Source organism: Silurus aristotelis (assembly GCF_946808225.1).
Source record: "Silurus aristotelis genome assembly, chromosome: 22".
In the NCBI taxonomy this organism is placed as follows: domain Eukaryota; kingdom Metazoa; phylum Chordata; class Actinopteri; order Siluriformes; family Siluridae; genus Silurus; species Silurus aristotelis.
In genome coordinates, this window is record NC_139595.1 from 9623364 (window position 1) to 9646554 (window position 23191).

The 23191-nt window shown below is 37.7% G+C and overlaps 1 protein-coding gene across 2 annotated transcripts in view; it reads right to left on the bottom strand.

Annotated features, from left to right (window-relative positions):
- The window catches only part of LOC310717521 (cullin-3-like), a 37387-nt gene extending 25090 nt beyond the window's left edge, over window positions 1–12297 (bottom strand). For both annotated transcript variants that reach the window (XR_014530869.1, XM_083525700.1), the window contains exons 1-3: window positions 11951–12297; window positions 4035–4232; window positions 2502–2615 (exon numbers count right to left, since the gene is read on the bottom strand). Coding sequence is in view for 1 of the 2 variants with exons in the window: in XM_083525700.1 (XP_083381826.1) it covers window positions 2502–2615; window positions 4035–4232; window positions 11951–12013 (375 nt within the window). In the remaining variant the exon portion in view is untranslated. The remainder of the gene's footprint in view (window positions 1–2501; window positions 2616–4034; window positions 4233–11950) is intronic.
- Window positions 12298–23191: the final 10894 nt, after the last annotated feature.

The window sequence follows — 23191 nt, forward strand, 5'->3', positions numbered from 1 at the left end:
GAACATTGTCTCAAAACAGCTTTACACAGATAATTTGGTGATAATGGTAACGAATGAATAAGATATTCTTTATGTGCAAGTTTGTCCCTGATAAGCAAGCAGGTGGTGACTGGCAGGGAAAAACTCCCTGAGATGGCACAAGGAAGAAACCTTAGAGAAACCAGATTTAAGAGGAAACCCATCCTCATCTGGGTAGCGCTTTTAACAATGAACATCTTCTCAAAGCAGCATTATACAGATAATGTATAAATAAAGATTGTATAATTAAAGATTCTATGTCACATTGAACTGCACCGCTTCATCTTGGCCTGCCTCTGGACGGTGTTCTCATCGATTGGAGGCCACTCTGTGCAGCTGGGAATGAGAACACCATCAAGAGGCAGGCCAAGACGAAGCAATAAATGTGACATAGACTCACCATTAAGCATTTAAATGTCTAGACTCCACTACTGTTCCATAATGGTTCCACCCAGATGAGGATGGGTTCCCTCCTGAATCTGGTTCCTCTCAAGGTTTCTTCCTTGTGCCATCTCAGGAAGTTTTTCCCTGCCACAGTCACCACCTGTTTGCTCATCAGGGACAAACTTACACATAAAGAACATCTTATTCAATCTTTATTTACACATTATCTGTGTAAAGCTGCTTTGAGACAATGTTCATTGTTAAATGCGATATACAAATAAAAATAAATTGAATTGAATTGTTCTTTTCTTCAAATCTTGTCAGCTGAAGCAATCTCATGGGGTAGAGAGGTCTGCGGTGAATCACAAGCCATGGACGGTCTAGAAACAATGTTTTTTGTAAGGTCCGATTGTTGTTTAAATATGATTGATGGAATCCAAAAATTGAGCACACTTTCTCCAGTCTCTATTTTGTCTCCACTGTGTGCCACCCTCAGCTCTAAAAGTCTACTCTCTTCCCTTTATTACCAGCCCACCATCATTCGAAGCACTCAATGCCAGACACAAGAAACATCTCAAGTGGACTAAAAATATAAATCCATAATGGGCATGCGGCCAGACTTGCTGCAGATATTCCTCATCATCCTGAACAACATGGAACACTCATGCAATCACGCATTATACAATCACAGCAGCATTTTCAGTACATTCAAGAGACTCAGTATTTTCAAGAGACTCAGACTAAAAAGTCTCCGGAAAACAAAATGGTCTCCTCAGCAAGTGATATCAAATCAATATGGCTGCACAAAGCATCAGCAGTAAACAAAGTATACATTTTTATCTGTAAATACAATATACTGTGAATGTGTATGTGTATGTACAGTGAGGAAAATAAGTATTTGAACACCCTGCTATTTTGCAAGTTCTCCCACTTAGAAATCATGGAGGGGTCTGAAATTGTCATCGTAGGTGCATGTCCACTGTGAGAGACATAATCTAAAAAAAAAATCCAGAAATCACAATGTATGATTTTTAAACTATTTATTTGTATGATACAGCTGCAAATAAGTATTTAAACACCTGTCTATCAGCTAGAATTCTGACCCTCAAAGACCTGTTAGTCTGCCTTTAAAATGTCCACCTCCACTACATTTATGATCCTAAATTAGATGCACCTGTTTGAGGTCGTTAGCTGCATAAAGACACCTGTCCACCCCATACAATCAGTAAGAATCCAACTACTAACATGGCCAAGACCAAAGAGCTGTCCAAAGACACTAGAGACAAAATTGTACACCTCCACAAGGCTGGAATGGGCTACGGGGAAATGCAAGATCTCACCTCGTGGGGTCTCAATGATCCTAAGGAAGGTGAGAAATCGTGTAGTTCTGAGCTGATTTCTCACCTTCCTTAGGATCATTGAGACCCCACGAGGTGAGATCTTGCATGGAGCCCCAGTCCGAGGGAGATTGACAGTCATGTTTAGCTTCTTCCATTTTCTAATGATTGCTCCAACAGTGGACCTTTTTTCACCAAGCTGCTTGGCAATTTCCCCGTAGCCCTTTCCAGCCTTGTGGAGGTGTACAATTTTGTCTCTAGTGTCTTTGGACAGCTCTTTGGTCTTGGCCATGTTAGTAGTTGGATTCTTACTGATTGTATGGGGTGGACAGGTGTCTTTATGCAGCTAACGACCTCAAACAGGTGCATCTAATTTAGGAAAATAAATGTAGTGGACGTGGACATTTTAAAGGCAGACTAACAGGTCTTTGAGGGTCAGAATTCTAGCTGATAGACAGGTGTTCAATTACTTATTTGCAGGTGTATCATACAAATAAATAGTTTAAAAATCATACGTTGTGATGTCTGGATTTTTTTTTTTAAGATTATGTCTCTCACAGTGGACATGCACCTACGATGACAATTTCAGACCCCTCCATGATTTCTAAGTGGGAGAACTTGCAAAATAGCAGGGTGTTCAAATACTTATTTTCCTCACTGTATATATATATATATATATATATATATATAAATATATATATATATATACACACACACATATACACCCACACAATTATACACTCATTCTTATAGCCTACTTACCATGTACATTAAAATGTCACGTATCATGACCATGGCTGTCTGGTGATCATTCCATGCCTGGTTTAGCGTCTGCAGGAAATTGTTGTTTAAGGAGTTGAGTACGTCTTCTCGAACCTTAAAAAGTTACCAAAAAGAAGAAAAGAAAAAAAAAAAAGAAATTGTAAAGCAATATCGACAGGTGACTAGTTTATATACCATTTCAAAAGACATGAGAGATAAGGAGGAATAAGAAAGAAAGAGTGTTGAGGGTGTTAACAAACCTTAAGACAGTTGGACTAAATTAGGTCATAAGAAAAACATTCTCCACCTGATCAGCACAACTGCACACACTAAGTTAGCTCTGTAGTGCTAGCTAAAAGAGGTGTCTTTCCACTTTCCACTCATCTCGCTGCCTGAGTTATCGGTTTAGAGTTTTTGACACACTCTCTGCTGTCTAACACATTGACAGTTCGGTTGAAGCACTAGGTTAGTTTTCTTTCACAGCATGCTTTTTTATTTCTAAGCATGTTGCATTAACTGAACATTCTTGTATACAACACTGAAGTCACATCGAGCCCTCAAACTCTCTGCTGGAGTTGAGTATATCCTCTTAGAGTTGTATCCACACTTACCGCTAAAATGCCTATGGATAATCACTGCTGGAGTGGAGTTAGTTCCTTAAAGCAGGACTTAGCCACTCACATGCTAGCACAATGTTATGCATGTAACAAATAAAATCACAGCTCATTACTTTAGTCTATGAAGTCTTTCTGACTTTTTTCCAGAGCATAAACACAATGTAACCCTTCCTCAGAAAACCATTTTTGATAAAAATGTAACACACTGGCCGGGTAAAAAAAAAAAGAAAAAAAAAGGTGCCGTTAATTTCATATTTTTTGGCACAAATTGTACAAAATCACTGCAATCAAGCAATTTCTGTAACTCTCAATAAGACTCCTGCACCTGTCAACAGGTATTTTGGTCTCCACAACTGCTCCAGCTGTCTCAGGTTTGAAGGGCCTTTTCCAGACTGCATGTTTCAGTTCTTTTCACAGACATTTAACAGGATTTAGATCAGAGCTCATAGAAGGCCACATCAGATACTTGTGTATTAATATGAAATCATCAACATTTTTTGTTGGCTGCTCCCATTAGAGGTCGCCACAGCGGTTCATACCCCTCTGTCCTCTACAGCTGCCTCTTTCAAACCAACTACCTGCATGTCTACCTGCAGGTTTTGGAGACAAGGTGAGGGAGGCGAGATTGAGATGGTTTGGACGTGCAGAGGAGGGACATGGGGTATATCGGTAGGAGAATGCTGAGGATGGAGCCACCAGGAAAGAGGAAAAGAGGAAGGCCAAAGAGGAGGTTTGTGGATGTGCTCACCACATGTCCCTCCTCTGCACCTTCAATTCAATCTCGCCTCCCTCACCTTGTCTCCAAAACCTCCACAAAACAAATTCCATCGAACTCGAAATATATGATCAAAAACGTAATGACTGAAAACATCACCCTGTTTCTGCAACACTGATAAACATCCATGTACGAACATACTTTGTTGATGAGGTGCTCTGTGACGACTTCCCGCAGGCCCGTGTAGAGCTTCTCGCCATGTTTGTGCAGTACCATGGTGTAGGCATTTCTGTACAGCTCCTCAAAGCTCAGCCCACTGTTGTTTTTCCTCTGGATCTCTTGGATGGCATTCTTCAGCAGTTCCCAGATGTTGTTCACATACCTCTCATCCATGGTCATCTGCAATATCAGAGGCGCAGAACATGATTTAAATCAGACATGTTTATGACATTTGTTATCTTTCAGCTTTTAAGAAAAGGCCACACTTACATGGAAATAGAGAACAAAGCCAGCAAACACTGTCGCAACGTGAGAGAATGTGTAGTATAGTTTAAGTGTTTGGGGAAGGTCTTCATTTGAAACAAAATATAACAACAGTTTTAAAAATTCGAAACCAACATTCAGTATATGTTTAAATAAAAACAAATAGAAAACACAACACACGGCAAATAGAGCGAGCTGATCAGCTCATGGAAAGCCTTTGTGATTATTATTAATGTAACAAGTTAAAAGTAAGCAGTGTAAAAAGAGCAGCATCCACGGGTTGTTTGTACAACAAGTACAAACACACTTAATTCATTTTCTTTTATTTATATAGCGCTTTTAACAATAAACATTGGTCTACATCGTACACACCCCTACAAAACAACATTTGTTTTGTTTAAACATCATCTTTAATCGGGAGGGTGGGAGTGTTCAACAGGAGCATGCAGAGCTATGGCCAAATGTTGCCATTAAAAATGAGAACAAGCTGCTGTGACTTGCACAAGCAAGTATTCACGAGTGAAGCATAAGAAGTGTGACGACGCACCGACATTTGAGAGCGCTTCAGTTTTGCAAGGTTACAGCAGACACCCTCTAATCCCCAAAATCCCCACCCATCAACTTATATTATGATTCAATGGTGCATCTGGAGCTGCAGCTGCTGTCAGTTTGTTCATTATTGTTCTGAAGTTATTGTATCTGCCACCGATCCTGAGCCCATACAAGATCAATTTGCTTATTTCTTTCTCTGTCCCTACTAGTCGAGACATAAGACAATTATTTAATAGTTGGTTCTTTATATTATTGAATCAACCAATGTTACTATTAATATAATTTTAATGACCTACAGACTATATGACATGAAAAGATCATAGTTATGGGTGTGTGGGGGAGAATACGTTTGCTAGATTGATTCGAAAAACTGTTTGCAAATGCCTGAAAATAATGCTACAGTAAACACTGTTGTGGTATTTTATTCCTCTGTATGTTCCTAAAAGCAAGCCTTCTTTCATGAAATAATAAATCATTTATGTTCCACTCTATATAAACATATTAGGGAAGTATTATGTTATATGCATGAGCACTGACATTATATAGTAAGAACACGCTTCATTCGAATGCTTACATCGGTTTCATGTGAAGGAGTTGAAATACTGACACGATTGGGTTTTTGTACAGCCAACATGGATTTTTAAAGCCCTGAATAAAATTCGAATCTTGCGCAGATCAGGACTGCATCAGGGATCAAATCTGCATCAGGGATCAAATCCGGGTTGCGAAGCAGCATCGTTGTTATGAGTATTCAAGTTATGTGATATATAATTTCCATCACTGCTAACATCCTGTGGCTCACTACTGGATTCACACGATGCAAAGTATCTACCCTCCCTAAATAATTCAAATCAGTCAACCGAATCCGAAATCGTGTTTTAATGAGAAACTAGACATTCCACATAACATTTTCTACCTCCCTCATTTTCAACTGATTTAAAAAAGGGGCAAATCTCTGCCTTTCTGTAGGAACTCGACGGAAACTCCCCAGAATGCCAATTGATCCTTACCGTGCTGAGAGTGATACACAAATCTCGAGTTCCTGCTCATCAGCTCTTTCCAACATATAGCTTAATTCATTTTTTTTTTTTTTTTTTTTTTTTTTTTTTTTTTAGAGATGTCTCACACCCGCTTCGAGAAGCTCATCCACGCCTCCAGAAATGTAGGCCTCTCACAGAGCATATGATGATTGAGAGACTTTTGCTGACTCAGCGTAGAGGGTTGAGAATAACAAGAGCTTTTCTGAGATGAGTAAAGAAGAAAGGCATTAGAAGTACACAAGAACACAAGCCGTGTGCTCGAGTTAAAGTGAAGATACACTCGGTGAAATACTACTCAAGTAAAAGTGCTCCCTTTAAACTTTCGCTTGAGTAATAGTGCAAAAGTATCTGCCGTCGAATGTGCTTAAGTATCAAGTAATGTGATTTATTACGGCTTTAATGTTCCTTTTAACATTTTTGTCACTACTCTTTGCTTAATCAACTCGGTTTATGTGAAAACACTCTGATGTTACAGATCTATTAATAGAATGGAATTAATGAGTCAAATACTGATTATTACAACGATCATGAGCCCAAAACCTTCTTTTCAACGACTTAAATACATTTGCATAACTGAGGCCACTGAAGTTTCTTTCTACATTTATTTCTCTCGAAATGTTTTGCTATGCTGTTGAACTGACGTTGAACTGCATGTTCGTGCTAAGTAGATAACACCAAGCACCGGTCAAAACCAGTTCTAAACTGCGCGTTGCTCTACTCTGATTGGTGGCGTGCCGCATGCTCGAGCTGTTAAGTTTCATCCCCTCGAAAATAACAAGGAATGAACGATTTCACAAAATGTAGTAGAGTAAAATAAGATACTTGACTTTGAAATGTAGTGAAGTTAAAGTGAAAGTTTCCCCCGAATAGAAACACTTCAGTGAAGTGCAGATACCCAAAAAAGCTACCGTATTTTCCGGACTTTAAGCCGATTTTTTTTTCCCCACGCAGTGAACCCCGCGGCTTAAACAATAAAGCGGCTAATATATGGGTTTTTCCCGGTTTCACAAGCTTCATTCCAAAAAACTGAGCCCCATAACATTAGACCAATGAAATTGCGAACGGGTTCAGGTGAACCAATGAAACTCTTTATTCTAAATCGGATGCGCTCCCACTGAATCGGGCCGCACCACATCATAAATATGGATGAGGTTCCTCTGATGTTTGACCTGCCGCTCACTCGGTCTGGCAACAGGAAATGCGAATCAGTCGTGACGCTGAAAACAACCGGGCAAGAAAAAACGCACTTCACCTGTGTTCTGAGCTGCACGGCATCGGGAGAAAAGCTTCACCAATGGTGATTTTTAAACCCTGAGAAAAATAGTTGTGAAAGGAAGGAGGAAGACAGTGAACAATGACTTTCTTGGTAGGCTACTGTTTAGATACAAGTCGTGAAACAGACACTGTCTTTCGTTAAAGCCTGTGTAAAGTTCATTAGTTTCAATGTAGACAATGTAGTCAATGTAGTCTATAAGCTTATAGACAGGTGCGGCTTATTTATGTTCAAAATAAAAATCTTTGTAAAATTCAGTGGGTGCGGCTTATATTTGGGTGCACTTAATAGTCCGGAAATTACGGTACTTTAGTACAGTAACAAATTTCATTTACTTTGTTATTGTCCATCACTGGTGTAAAGTGAATTTCTGAGGCAAATTCTGCAACTGTGTGAAACAGGAGGCTGGGGTACAGAAAGTCTGCACTACATTTCCATGCTGGAAAATCAGTGTATGGCTCTGAACGTCACGATTTTACAGCTTTGTTTTTTTTTTTTATAACATCCTTTAATTTCCTATTAAGCCTCTTCTTCACTGTAGACTGAACGTATTACTGCACATGTCCACAGCTTATTTCTAAAGTGTTTAGACAACCTAATGACTTAGGATTCAGCGAGATATCGTGTAAACATCGCCGGTAAAGACCACTCACAGCTTTAAATGTGTTTACATAGTCGTGCTTACTTAATTACATCTAAATGATTCAATCTAAACAAGATGGGCGCTGATGCGAATCATGACATATGAGCTAAGTGGCAGAGAAGTGGTCAGAGCTGAGGTGAGCTTTAGTGCACTTCTCGCTCTTACTGAGTAAAGGAAACAGTGCAAAGCTTCTTGCAGCAGCAAAGCAACCAGAGACAAGCTGGTGACTCCAGACGACATGAGCGACCGTTGCTGACTAAATGTGGGAGTGTCTGCAACACATGAAAAAAAGCTTATATGCAAATACTGAGCAACGGTGCAGTAGACGGCACATGATCCGTTGCTCAGTAGTTGTGCCATATATTGACTAACAGTTACTATGGCAACCAGTTGTAGAAAAATTTTAAAAACTACTGCCAACTTCATATTACAGCCACTGGATTTATAAAAATAAATAAATACAGACACAAACATTGTGCTTTTATTATTGAAAGGCCTGTGGCAGGTCAGATCAACAAATATAATGAAGTTTACCGCAAAGTTTATGCAACTTCATTAGTTTTGTTGTTTAGTTGTCCAACAGTCTGGACACATGACACGCTTGTGCCAGAAACCCAGTCCAGTGACTTGCCCTGGCTTCTGTACAACGGCATAAAGGTCCCTGTTAAACAGCATGTGTGTGCGTGTGTGCGCTTGTGTGAATGTAGCAAACGGTCTAGCAATGACTCAGCTTGAAAGCCTGACTGCACCTGCTCAAGGTCCTGCCATTACTTCCTGAAGTGGAACTAGGTCAACATGCTCAGCCTTAACCTTAATGAAAACGCTGCAAGTGCTGCTTTCCAGTGCTACAGGCTTCCCACCATCTACACTCGATGTCAGAATATATTAAATGTCAGACTAAAAACTCAAAACATACAAGTTAAAAGAAAAAAAAGTATCACGTAGGGCAGTGCTCAGAATCGTGTCGTACGACTAATCACAGGAAGGTGTAGCTCAGATGCAGTGTTTTTACACCCAACGGTGCCTGAAGTACACAATAGAAATAGTACTGGCCTTCGAAAACTACATTTGATCATGTATGCAATTCAAAGTTCCTTTTCCCTGCACATCATATTTCTCAATAACTGTGGTGTTACAGTTATGGTCTGGTGACAAATTAAATCATAAAATATTATAAAGTTAAATCAAAAGTACAGGTTCTTCAATTCAATGTAATTTTTATAGCACTTTTAAAAATAAACATTTCCTTGATATTTGATCATTAAGCTTCCTTTAAAAATACTGTGATACTTTGCTTCCAGCACAGCAGCTTGTGCACTGGGACGGCTCACACTGACCTTGATCGCAATGGTTTTAGAAGATTAGAGTTACGAACAGCCCGCAATCTGCCGAGTGCAAAAACATGTATTCAACGAGAGATAAGCCACGGTCCTGCTCAAGTACTGAACCCAGACTGTTGGACAACTAAACAACAAAACTGATAAAGCTGTAACTCAATCCTTTATTCTGAATTAGCACAGAATGAGAAAACAGAGATCTCAAAAGCCAGGTAAAGAATGAAGTCCCTGCAGCTTGTGAAGAAAAGCCAGTACACTGCTGGTAGGAGGAAAATGAGGATAGATATCCTAGACTAGCGAGGCCAATCTTAAACCCATTAAACACCAACTGCTCTGTGCAGGTCGAGCTTCTCAGACGAGACCTAGCCTTAGCCTAGAGCATGTTAACCCTTTTTGAAATAAGCCTCATTATAAGAGAAGCATGTTAACCCTTTCTACTGCAGACGATGAGTGTGTTCTTGCAATAGCACATTATGTCCCTCCAGTCCAGCTCTACCACCATACTGTTTGTGTTTTTTTTTTATCTCGGTGTTTCTTTCAAAATCAGAATTTGTTCGCATTTAAAAAGGAGCATCTTGTGTTACATTTGCTGACATAAAAAACTTGTTTAAATTGGGTTTTCTGGTTTCATCCTACATCTGAAATGCAGGTAGGTGAATTGGCTTTGATATGAATGTGTGCATTAAACACTATGATGGACTGCATTTCCAGACTCCGGATTCACAATGACCCAGGTGAGGATAAAGCGATTTCTGAAAGCAAATCTCTATCATGCTAAGATAATCCAAATAAACAGAAATTAATACAATGAAAAGGATCATTATTAAAGAGCTTGTTTAACCTTTTTTTACTGGAGATGATGTGTTCCTACACTGTGATATTGTTCTTCCAGTCCAGCTCTACAACCATACTGGTTCTGACATTTGTCTTTTCTTGCATTACAACATCTTTTGTTACATTCGCTGGCATAATTGTTTATTTTGGTTTTTTTTTTACCTGAGTTCTCTGGTTTCCTCCCAAATGCAGGTAGGTGAAATGGCTTTGATATTAATGTGTGCATTAAACCCTATGATGCACTGAATTTCCAGACCCCGGATTCGCCATGACCCAGGCGAGGATAAAACAAATCCTAAAAATGAATCTATTCTGAAAAAATCCAAATACAGGAAGTCCTCTACTTATGATGGAGATACGTTATAACAACCCCATCGCAAGTCAAAAATATCGTAAGTCGAAGATGGTACTATGACTGTGACAGTCTTTCCTGCTTCATGCTGATTGCTTATGATTTTTATTTTCTGCTCTAAACTGATGCCTTTCCGCTTCTTTTTTCACTACAAGCAGGAGACATTCTCGGGCGCTTTATCACTAAAATTGCTTTCTGAAACTCTTTGAAACAGAAAAAAAACACACACTGAGACAACTTTACTCCGTAAAGAAATGTGAAATATTTTTACAATGTTGTAGTATCGCTATCATGGTAACCGTAAAAAAAAAAAAAAAAAACCTAAGTCGAACCATTGTAACTCGGGGACCCTCTGTTAACAGAAATTATTCAGAAAAATTGATTAATATCGTAGAGAATGTTGACCCTTTCTAATGCAGCTCTACTGCTATACTGGTTTGGACATTTGTCAACTTTTTGCATTTGAACAACACACATATGAAATGATGGCAGATGAACTGGCTATGATATGAAGGTGTGTATTTCCAGGCACGGATTCACCATGACCCAGGCGAAGATAACGCGAAACCTGTATATATCTGATACAATCCACATAAATAGAAATTAACCGAAAAAAAAGGATCGATGGAGATCATCCCTGTATTACATGCACCTGTTTGTTTTTCGCACACACAATAAACACAGTGTTTCAGGATGAGCATCACCGATCATGCCAGACAGATTCTGGAAAGTGGAGTCTCTTATTCCCAATCACTTCATAAATGACAGAAGACAACAAATAAACCCTGGAGGCGTATTTATTTCGTGTGCACAAGCTGTGGAGTGGAAATTCACGAATTCAACCTGCTTTCCAGCAGATCAGGGCAGTTATCTGGAATCGGACATGGCCAAGTGTCACTTCACTGCAGTTGCATGACGTGCAGTCTGCCTATAGACAAAGCCAGCTCAAGCCACAGGACCAGGGTTTGTCTGTCTACCATAGCTAGCAAAACAAACCATTGCCCTAGATACACCTCAGCAGCCCTCATCGCTCTTTTGAAACATTTTTCGTCATATACTGCTTGATTACACACTTCTTAAGCAGTAATAGTTGAATAGATCTTGTTCTTTAATTGAGATTATTACTAGCCTCATAATCTGTCTGACTAGCAATCTGAGCTATGATGCTAACTTCAAGCCCAGCTCTATCCTACGAGGCTGACAAACAATTCCGACACAAACACTATCCGAAAAACTGATCTATAAACCTGAAAATAAAATATGGACCGAAGCAATCTGTGTGCAATCAGCTAATGTTCTGCAGCTGGTTCAACTTCTGGGCAATGCTAACCAAAGTCGCAAAAGTTTTTTGCAGCATGCAAACGTTTTGGTCGGTGCAGGTGACAAACATGTTGCCGGTTTAAACCTCCGTTTCCACATGTGCCATAATAAGACTTTGTGCAAAAGTCAGACTTTGAAGCACACTAGCAGGCTTGAGAACTTAATGCAGGACAGAAAGGAAAGCTTCAGCACCAATAGATTAGCATAGGAGGATCAAACAGGGGCTCAAAAAAGCTGTTGTTTTTCTCTACTCTTAATAATAGCGGCTTTAACAACTACTTACAGGAAAAGCTCGTATCCTCATCTTAGTGTCCTTCTTGGGGCCGCCTTTGCTCAGATTAGACATGGTTTTTTTTTTGTTTGGTTTTTTTTGGTCAGTGAGTGTGTTGACTCTCCTCAAACATCAAATGCAGGGTTTGGGGGCTTGTTGGTAATCAGGACAGCGGCATATAAGCATTTATAAGTCGCCACTCGACCTTTCCCTAAGGCCTGGGCTCCTGTCGGTGTATGTGTCTGTGTTACTGTCAAATCCTTGCCTGCCTCTAGCTTTTCTAATACCACTCAGTTTGTGTGTTGAGCCGTAGCGATGGCGGATGTGCGAGATTCTCGCAGTGCGGTTACGCCAAATCTCGCGATAACTCACGGTAAGCGTGAGGCAGGTATGACTGGCGAATACACGCAAGCGCGTTGTGATATTGTAAAAACTCAGATATTCAAATGTTTTTAAGACAAAGTTTTATTTTGCATACTGTCTAAGCGTTTAATAAATAGTGACTGTCTATGTGGAAGGAAAACAATCAGTCAAAAGTTTGCTCATACCCTCTTTTTCTTTTCTTTTTTTTTTACATACATTTCTATTATTTTCAGTATTATAAGATCATTTTAAACGATCCAAACTATGAAAGAAAATTAAGTAGTAAACATAAAAGTGTTCTAGAATATGTTTTATGTTTGAGATATTTTAGCTTTTAGTACAGTAAAATTATCTCTATTGACTGCTTTGTACACTCTTCCATTGTATGCAATGGTTGTTCTGCAAACTTGAAGGAGTTTAGAGGTATTGAGTACTTGTTTGCTGCTTTTTCTTCACTCTCAAACCATCTTAATTGGATTTAGTTTGGGTGATTGTAAAGGCCAGGTCATCTCATGCGGCACTCCATCACTCTCCTTCTTGGACCAGTAACTCTTACACGATCTAGAAGTGTTTGTTTTGGTCATTGTTCTGTTGAAAAACAAGTTGTGCAAACCAAATGGGATGGCGTGTGTGTGTGTGTGTGTGTGTGTGTGTGTGTGTGTGTGTGTGTGTGTGTGTGTGTATATAAATTGATAAATATATATAACATATAAAAATAATAAATATTGTATAAAATAGCATTTTTGGGATATCTATCCATCTATCTATCTATCTATCTATCTATCTATCTATCTGTCTGTCTGTCTGTCTGTCTGTCTGTCTGTCTGTCTGTCTGTCTGTCTGTCTATCTATCTATCTATCTATCTATCTATCTATCTATCTATCTATCTATCTATCTATCTATCTATCTATCCATCCATCCATCCATCCAAATCTACATCTACTAAACTTATCCTCTGCAGCAGAGGTAATGTTTGGTCTTCCATTCATGAGATGTTACTCTCATGAAGTTTCAACTTTTGGTGGTTTTGGTGACTACATAATTTGTTGCCATAATATGAAAACGTACAGTTGTTGAAGTAGCATTATAGGGCTATGGACTCTGTATTTACCCTTCCCACTGCACAAGAAGGCAATAAATGTCACAAACTTTGAAAAGACACAGCTCTGATTTGAAAACCTTTCCAGGTGACTACCTCATGAATCTGATGAAAGAATGTCATGAGTTTGCTAAATTGTCATCAAAGCTAAATGTAGCTACTTTGGACAATCTAAAATCTAAAACATATTCTGCTTTGTAATAACACTTTTCGTTCAATTTAATTCCATGTCTTCTTGCATAGTTTAGATGTCTTCAGTATTCATGTACAATGTTGAAAATAATATTAAATGACAGAAAAAAACACTGAATGAAAAGGTGTGTCCAAACCTTTGACTGATACTCTTTATACAAAAGATTTATTGGCTTGGATATTCAAACTTAAGCATAGTTTACTTACTGTATTTGTGTAATCTGAAAACTATGATATGCTTTTGTCTGCTATGATAGACATTTTTATTGTTTAAGGTTTTGATTTTCATAGAAAGTTACATGTTTTAATATGTCATTTATTTGTTGTGTAATCTTGTCATTTTCATCAAGAAGTTCCACTGAAAGGGTTTAGTACATTTTAGTTCATGCTTGCTTAACAAACAGATTGGGACACCGGCAGCAAAGTCACCAGAGAAGTCTGTAATGGTGAAACAGGGGTGCAGTTTATGGATAAAACACTCAATGTACTTGTCAGTCTAGGCATTTCTCCTTTGGGAGCTTTGCTAGTGTCAGAGAATAAGGTTGTGGGTGCTTGTGGCAAAAATAAAATTTTCTCACAGGGTTGCTTGGATTACACTCTGTGGTCAGATGATGACCTTGACAGTTCAGAAGTTTAGACTAGAGCCACTTCTTGTCCAGATCAATAGAAACCAGTTGTGGTTTAAGCACCTTGTGAAGCCCCCTAGTGAAGAGCTTAGAGTGATTAGATCTAACAGTTGAACTGGGTCTGACTTGGCCTTGTCAACATTCTTCCTGGTGACAAACGTAAAAATGGATATCAATACAAATTGCTCATTCACAACCCAAGACCACATTGAATTTATTGTGATTATAAGAGAAAATGTCTAATTCTTATGATATATTAGAATTATATAAAGTTGGAACAGATATTTCAACTGTTCCAGCCTTCCAGCTTATTCATTGTTTGTTACAATAATTTAATTATATTATGTAGACAAACATCATTTCACATGTATGTATTAATCTGATTATTTTATTATTATTATTATTATTATTATTATTATTATTATTACTATTATTAGTGTTATTAGTATTATTGTATATTTAAACCAATGTTATTGTTGGCCAATTCAGCAAAAATCTTTTTTTTATATACACATTTAGTTAGTAACACCATAAATGTTTTTTCTTTTCTCTTTTTTGCCTTTTGACTGCTTTATGACCCAATTAACATTGCTCATGTTTAGGGTTGATGTATAAACACATTGTAGACAACAGGCAAAACAAAGAGAAACATCTGCAGTGTGGAAATAACAGCAATTTATCAAATAGTCCATTAGACTTTAACAAGCCCCCAGACTGCCAGTTTGGCTTGATGACAATTCATGGATATGAATCCATTCCAGAGAGAACAGTTCCCATAATGTGGAGAAAATGTGAAATGTAATACACAGATGGAATGCTTTTTATTTGTGACAAGAGGACAATATACCATACAGTAAAGCAAACCTTCAGCAGGGAATTTTTACGACATTCTTCTGTATTGCACTGTTTCATTTCCCTCAGCGTTGCATTTAAACACTGTCCATTCACATGCCTGGGTAAGAAAATTTCCAGGAGAATTTACTGTACACACTCTATAAAGGAGCATGTAGATTCATTCTAGTCTTAATATCCTCTATTGTGTGAACTCTGCATCGTAAATATTTTTCAGAATCACTACTACAATATGGTTCTTTTAGACTGAACTGTAATGTAACATTTTTCCAGAAGATGGTAGTGTTCGTTTTTTTGGTTTAAATTGCTTATTCCAATGTGTTTATTTGATTTTCAATCCAATTTCACTATTTCAGTGTGCGAAAAATTAGACTGTCAAAATCAGTGCTGTAGTTTGAGCTTTAATTCATCTGAAATTTTATGGAACTGGATTATGGAGGCAGCAAAATTACTGTTAAACTGTTGCATTTAAATCACCACCAGCACTGAAAATGCCACTGCCTTTAATGAACTCTTAAAAGTTTAAACACTTAAAAGGTGCTTTAATTTAATTTTTTTTCCAATTACAGAACAAGTCAACCTGCTGAAATACAGTTTGTATTATTGTACTGTATTAATGAGCTAAAAACATCACGCGTTATGTGAAATGAAGCATAATTATTTTCCGTTATTACTAATCTCCATACAGGTCAATGTGTTCACTGTGTTGATTTGGTAAGTGTAATGGGGATGGGTATAAAAAAAAAAAAAAAAGTAATAACTGATTGTATTGGTTGTAAATAATAATAATTTACATCTGTCTCTAAATCAGGGCTCCTTAGCCACCGGGCCACTGACCAGTATGGGGCTGTGGATAATCTGGTAAAATCTGATACAAATAATTAGTTTAAAAATCATATATTGTGATTTCTGGATTTTTTTTTTTAGATTATGTCTCTCACAGTGGACATGCACCTACGATGACAAAATTTAGACCCCTCCATGATTTCTAAGTGGGAGAACCTGCAAAATAGCAGGGTGTTCAAATACTTATTTTCCTCACTGTGTGTATATATATATATATATATATATATATATATAGATAGATAGATAGATAGATAGATAGATAGATAGATAGATAGATAGATAGATAGATAGATAGATAGATAGATAGATCTAGATAACATTTTAAAATAGCTTGAACAGTACCTCTTAAACCTACAAACTTCTTTGACATCTTTGATGGGTAAGACCTTGCTGATGCAGTATCAATACCTTGTATCTTGTTGCTATGCTCAGTTTTTTCCATGGTGTACGACGTGTGTCTTCCACCACCTCACCCTCGTAGAAGAGTTTAGCTGTTTCTCACCCAGTTTTTACAGCAGTTTCTTTTTGAGGTAATGACTGTGTTTTAACTTGTATATAAAAATAATCATCATTAGCATCTGTTTGGTATAATACATGTTTAATAATACATATATAATTTTTATTTATGTTTATTTTATATATATATATATATATATATATATATATATATATATATATATATATATATATATATATATATATATATATATATATATATATATAATACACATGCACTTACAGTAGATGTAACAAACATTAATTAAATATCATCAGAGCAAACACAAATGTTCCCCCTTGAATTTAAGAATATTGATTAATTTGGGTATTATTAGATCAAATAATGGAGTTAATGTTCCAGGAACTTTCTCTGTTAGGCTCTTTTTTTGTGACCAAAAACTAAACAAAAATGTTTTAGTTACACAGAAAAAAGTGTAACTGAACCTTATTTTATGTGAAGAATATAAGTTTCCTGTGAGATTGTGCTACTGATCTGCTGATCACATTAAACATAGAAGCACTAAGCAGTTACTATGAGGTTTAAATGTCTGTGATGCCTTAGTTTTTATCTACCTTCTGCTGCAAATAGCTACAGGCAACTGGGAAAAGTTGATTTCACAAAACATAATTCACAATCACAGAATGATGTTTAATGTTTTGCCTTGATTTTGAACTGGCAGGTAACACATGATGATTCTCCCCTGTTTTATATGTACTGTTTCCTTTTTAATGTCTTTGTGCTTTCAGTGACTCCTGAGAAAGAGATAGGGGGGGGGGGGGAGAGAGCATGTGATACAGCTTGCAAGACACACACATGTGATACAGCTTGCAAGACACACACATACTTAAACTTGATGAAACAAAATCAGTGAGTACTGACCCATTTTCTGTTGTCCTGTTTCTGTTGAGTTTTTTCGAAAGTGCAATGAAAAGGAGCTCAGCTTAAAAACTCTGTTTGACTTTCAGGTTTCCTCCACGTCCTCATATACCAGTGACATTTACCAAGATGCCCACAACGGAGAATCCGAAAGCCTTCCTGGAGCTCAAGTTTGGGGAAGCTGCTATCAAAGGATGTCCAGCTTGCTGCCTAACAAATGCTTCTACAGACACAGCTGAAGTTTTCCAGCATAAAGTGGGCAGTCCTGTGACATGGTGACCTCATACCTGAGAATGTTCCTGGTTGCTGCAGCTCCAACTTAATCCAACGCTTTACCTACACGCAGTAGCTAAGGGACTCCTTAGGGATATTCACCAGTATCCACTGGTCCTTGTCATTTATTATTTCAAACGTAAAAAGCATAAGTAGACGTAGCTAAATATGCTGGAGTTTCAGGCATTGGTTAGACAAAGTGGGGAGGTGGTGCTGCGGCTGTCAAAATCAAGTTAGATTTAGGGGAACTTGGAGGATTCGGGAGGCCTTTGCTACTTCACCCTTGTTGGGGATTCCCCTCTGGGATTTCCCCATTAAGCAGTTGCTTCTTGAGACTGAGGCATTGCTTCATACAAGTGACAGTAATTGATGGTCAACAAACAATTAGCTAGCCTATCTACACTGTATAGTTATTAATTATAAGCTATGTTAAGTCTTGCAGCACACTCAAACAAACAGCCTCACTAACAACTGACCATAATTATATTCCTTGCTCATATCTATAAGTACTGCACAGAACTGTCAGTCATCACATCATCTGTATATGTTGCACACACTATGGCTGCTATATACTGTACAAAGTTTTATAGTAACTCTCTAATCATACCTGACACACAATACTGTCATTTGCACTACCATGCACTCTCACACTTTATTTACATTACTGATCTGTATCCCTATTTAATACCCACACTGTCTATACTGTCTCACATTGTCTGTATTGTCTTGTATAGTCTGTTTTTGTCTTGTCTTGTCTGTTTTGTCATGTATAGGTTTTATTTATGTCTGTACTTTTGAGAGTCACTTACAGCTGGAACCAAATTCCTTGTGTGTGCCAATAAACCTGATTCTGATTCTGATTCTGATTCTGATATGATTCAGTTGTTGGTACCCATGGCTGGTCAATTGGTTCAGGATAAAACACTAAGCCATCTCAAGGCCCCAGCATCATGAGATCCCTGAGATGTGGCAAGGGCCCTTTGGGGTCAGGTGAATGGTTAGAGGAGATGCAATTTAAATGCCCCACTTCAATCTCTGGTTGCGCAGACCTAATCAAGCACCACATTGAGACTCCTAAAGGTGTGGTTGTACCCAGCTTCCAATGCAGTTACCTAAACACCAAACAATGTGGTTTGGGATGGGCTTCAGGCAATGATTGAGCTGGGAGTAACTGCGTGATTCTATTTTCAGAATAGTCAATTCAGTGTCAAAATTTGATGCGTACCTTAAAGCCTAGCATAAGTTTAACGGGTTGATCAATTAGGTGCAGCTCACTTTCATTAAAGAACTGGACTAAACCCAAGGGATATTATATATTAAATATGTGAATATTTGAGAAAAGACTGAAATTTAGGTTATGCTATTTTTTATACTCTTCATTTGGATTGTTTGGAACCCCAGCCACATTTCAGTCTCTTGACACAATTCATATACCACCGCTTTTTGTTTGAAGACAATAATTTATAGTAATGCTTGACAACGGCATTTACAATGTCTGAAGGCTGACATCTGGGATTCTACTTGGGTCATGCACAGATCCATCATCAAATTGATAAGACCCCTAATTGTAGCAAGCTGTAATTGGAGATTTCTACCCAATTTTATGGACATCCAGAGCCTATTGATTGATATTTCACCGAAAAAGGAGCACTAGATATGGCCCAGAGGGTGGAGCCATGTGAGCAGACTCACATTTTGGTGTGGAAAGACTTAAGTGACTTGCACAGAGCCCTGACTTCCAACCTCACCAAACACCTTTGGGATTTAAAATCTAGCGGAAAACCTTTCCAGAAGAGTAGAAGTTATTTTAACAGCAAAGGCGGACTAAATGGAATAAAAAAAAAAAAACATATGAGTGTTATAGTCAAGTGTTCACAAACACACAATTTGTGTTTGTAAAAACTTTTACATTAAAATTGTATTAATTACAATGTGCATGTGTTATCATACAATGATACAATACATGCAATGAATCGTACAAACTGTGTCCACTGTGTCATGCTTTCTGTTTGTGAATCTTTCTGTTTGTGAATAGTGTAGACCAGAATTTACATAGGCCAGAATTATATTTGAGCAGAGAACAAAATATTGAATATTTTAATATATATAAACGGTAGATGCCAGCAACTCTGTAGTGTATATTTGAAATGAGCTTCAGATATATGCTGTTGTACAGTATGTGCAGTACAATGCTGTACAATATCGGGCTGAAGTCATTGCAGTTGTTGTCTCACATTATTTACTTGTTACTGAAACTAATTTTATATTTATCTTTCATTTTAATCAGTGAAATGTTAAAAAAAATAAGAAGATGAAACCTTGAGAGGAAATCTCATAGTGGAATTATAAATAATAATTTTCTCCAATAAAAGGCAGACAGTAAAATGGTGTTCAAAGCATGTTTAGTATGAGCACCACAATCTGATTACAAATGCACATCTGAGGTGCAGGTCTACAGTAAGCTATATTATCCTCTGAAGAACAGTGAGACCTGAACATAAACCCCTTTTTGAAAGTGAAAATCTTTAGGGTATTGATATGGGATCATCCACAACAATAGATGAGTCACAGAGGCTGAAGGCTTTAGAGAAACTCGTGCATCAGGATGAATTAAATAGGTCCAGAGAAGCAAGGTTGCAGGAGATGCACATACAGGTCGAGAGAAAGAGAGAGAGAGAGAGAGAGAGAGAGAGAGAGAGAGAGAGAGAGAGAGAGAGAGAGAGAGAGAGAGAGAGAGAGAGAGAGAGAGAGAGAGAGAGAGAGAGAGAGAAGAATGCTTATTAGGAATGCTCCTATTCTGCAGTGGTTTAAAAGGATGTGCATTGTGATCAGAGTGTGAGTCGTGATTGTTGCAGGTTGAGATATGACAGAATAGCAAAAAGGTAATGACATGTGGGCAACCAGGGACCTTAAGCATCTTATGAGAGATGCATTGACAGCATCAAAACTACCTCCCAGATCATTTTCTCTCAATGTGTGTGTGTGTGTGTGTGTGTGTGTGTGTGTGTGTGTGTGTGTGTGTGTGTGTGTGTGTGTGTGTGTGTGTGTGTGTGTGTGTGTGTGTGTGTGTGTTTGGCCTGAATACCAAACAACTACCTTGTGAATACATATACCGTAGTTCCCCACATAGGATTGAATAGTGTTTGTAGTAAACCTACAGACAGTTTGATGCCATTTGGAATTCCCCCTATGCTGCATCTATCTACTTGTCTGTCTGAAGTCAAAACATCTGTTAAAAACAGGACGTGTCAGTAAGATGGCAAATTCTGTTACAAGAAAACTTTACTTTTGGTGTGTGAACTGTGAAAGTCAAAGTAGTATTTAATTTTTTATGGTTCTGCAGAGTAAATAGAGAGGATCATAGGAGCTCACTGGGACAACTAAGAATCAGCACTGACAGGTAAAAAGTAGGTGATGCAAAACTAAATTCCCTGAAGACCAGAAAACGCTAATTCAACTCAACGCTGTTCTCTGGTTGCTCATTAACTTGTATGCACTAAGTGTCATTTCCATTGTGTTCACAGCTTTAGCAAATGCAAGGAAACAGCTCATATAGATGTCAGGTGAAAGATTGTGACATGTCCAGAAAATAGAACTGAGACAAATGAAGAAAAGGTTAGCAGTCTTTTAGAGGTCAGTGGAAAGAGCATGTTAGCAGCTGATTTAGATTCAAGCACAAATGCAATTCATCAAGCATTTAATACCTTTGCATAGATTTCTTTTACTCCAAGCTAAAGAAACGAATTATACTCTCACTCATATTCAATAGTGATATAGGTGATGTCACAAAAATGTCTGGGAAAAATGTGTACTATAATACTGGATGTGATTACTATGAATTTATATCTTCCAATATATTTAATTAGAATTATTTCATTTCTCTGCTCAGAAAGGTGAATTTACAGTTGTGAAATCCATTAATTATATGTATCATTAAAATGGTTATCCTAATATATTTTTATATAATGCCTACATTAGCATTTGACAGTGTTCCATTAGTCTTCCATTCAATGCAATATTCTATACAGCCTCCTTACAGTCTTCCATTAGTCTATTCCAGGCTTATAACCTCTAAGATCTAATCTTTGAAAGTTATAATTTAAGAGATGTACAGGCGAGCCTGTCATAACTGTCTTATCATCATACAGCAGTGGTTTCCAACCTTTATGGCTGCAGGTTTTTATTCTAACCAATAAGATAATCTATGTCTTCATTTGACCTGGCTTCTGCTTCTTTGGAACAAATACAATTTACTGGACCTTTTGCTGTCCTATCTTAGATTTCCATTAAAAAGTGTTTTATGCTTTAACTGACTGAATTTCTCAGTTGTCAGTGTTCATATTACATCCTCATTCTGTCGTATGGGTAGTGGTTCTTTTGTACACATTTACTAAGCAAACAGGTTTGAGTGTATAAAAGACACTGTTGTTTCACTCAGTGTGTAAATCTCTTTAGTTGATCTGCACTCTGACTCTGTGGGTTTTCTTGCTTTTTCCGTCTGTCTGCATACTTCACTTTTCTGCACCTACTCAACTGTGGGATGCCCATGGCTAGACAGGGATGTGGCAATGCTCTATCATTCAAATTTGAAAGAAATTTGACTTCATGCTTCTCTTTTTCTTCTCTCTCACTCTCTCGGTTATGACTCAGTATGTTGGATTTTTATTGCTCTGTCCTGTCTCATTTTGTCCTATAAGAAGCAGATGACCTCGTAGTTAAAGGCATTTGTTAACTTTTCTAGACCAGATGTGGCCCTTTAAAGGTCTGTTTCCAGTCTCCACATCCCCGATTGCCCCACTGAGGGAGTAATTATGCCATCTTTTGTTTATCTTCCACCTTTTTAATTCTTTCTTTTACCCATAGTGCAAGACTAGGTTTGTTGTGTGGCATAGTTGCTGGGCAACAGAGGATCTCCTTCTTTATTTAGCATCGGGAAAAAGATACTTTGTTGTAAGTGTTTTTATTTGAAGGACTAAAAAGTCGTTTTTAGGATCATGTTAAAACAATTGATTTGAGATGGTTTCGATTGCAATATAAGAATTAAATTTATTTGCATTTTATTTATCAGATGCCTTAACAGATATGGCTCATAACTGGTAACAAGGTTAAAATGGACATTATAATAATGTAATAATGTACATTATATAGACAAATTAATTTGCACACCTGACCACAATTGTATAGGATGTCTTTGGATGTGGTAGCAATTAATTTTTCATTCACTTGAACAAGGAGACCCAAACATGTTTCAGTATGACAAGCTCCATTATACAATGATTTACATAAGTTGGATGGGAAGATCATGAGTGGCCTGCTATAGAGCTCTGACCTCAACCTAATGGAACATCTTTAGGATATTTTGGAACACTGACTGCACCCCAGGCCTCCTCACCCTACATCAGAACTTGACTTTACTAAAGCCTTTGTGGCTAAATAAGCGCAAATCTCCAAAACAACATTTCAAAATATAGTGGAGCATCTTCCCAGGAAAGGAGAGGTTGTTATAACAGTAAATGGGGACTAAATGTGGAATAAAATGTTCAAAAAAGCACATGCGAATCTTATGGTCAGGTGTCCACAAACTTATTTCAGTACGTAAAATACAATCTTTCAGAAAGTCTAGGTG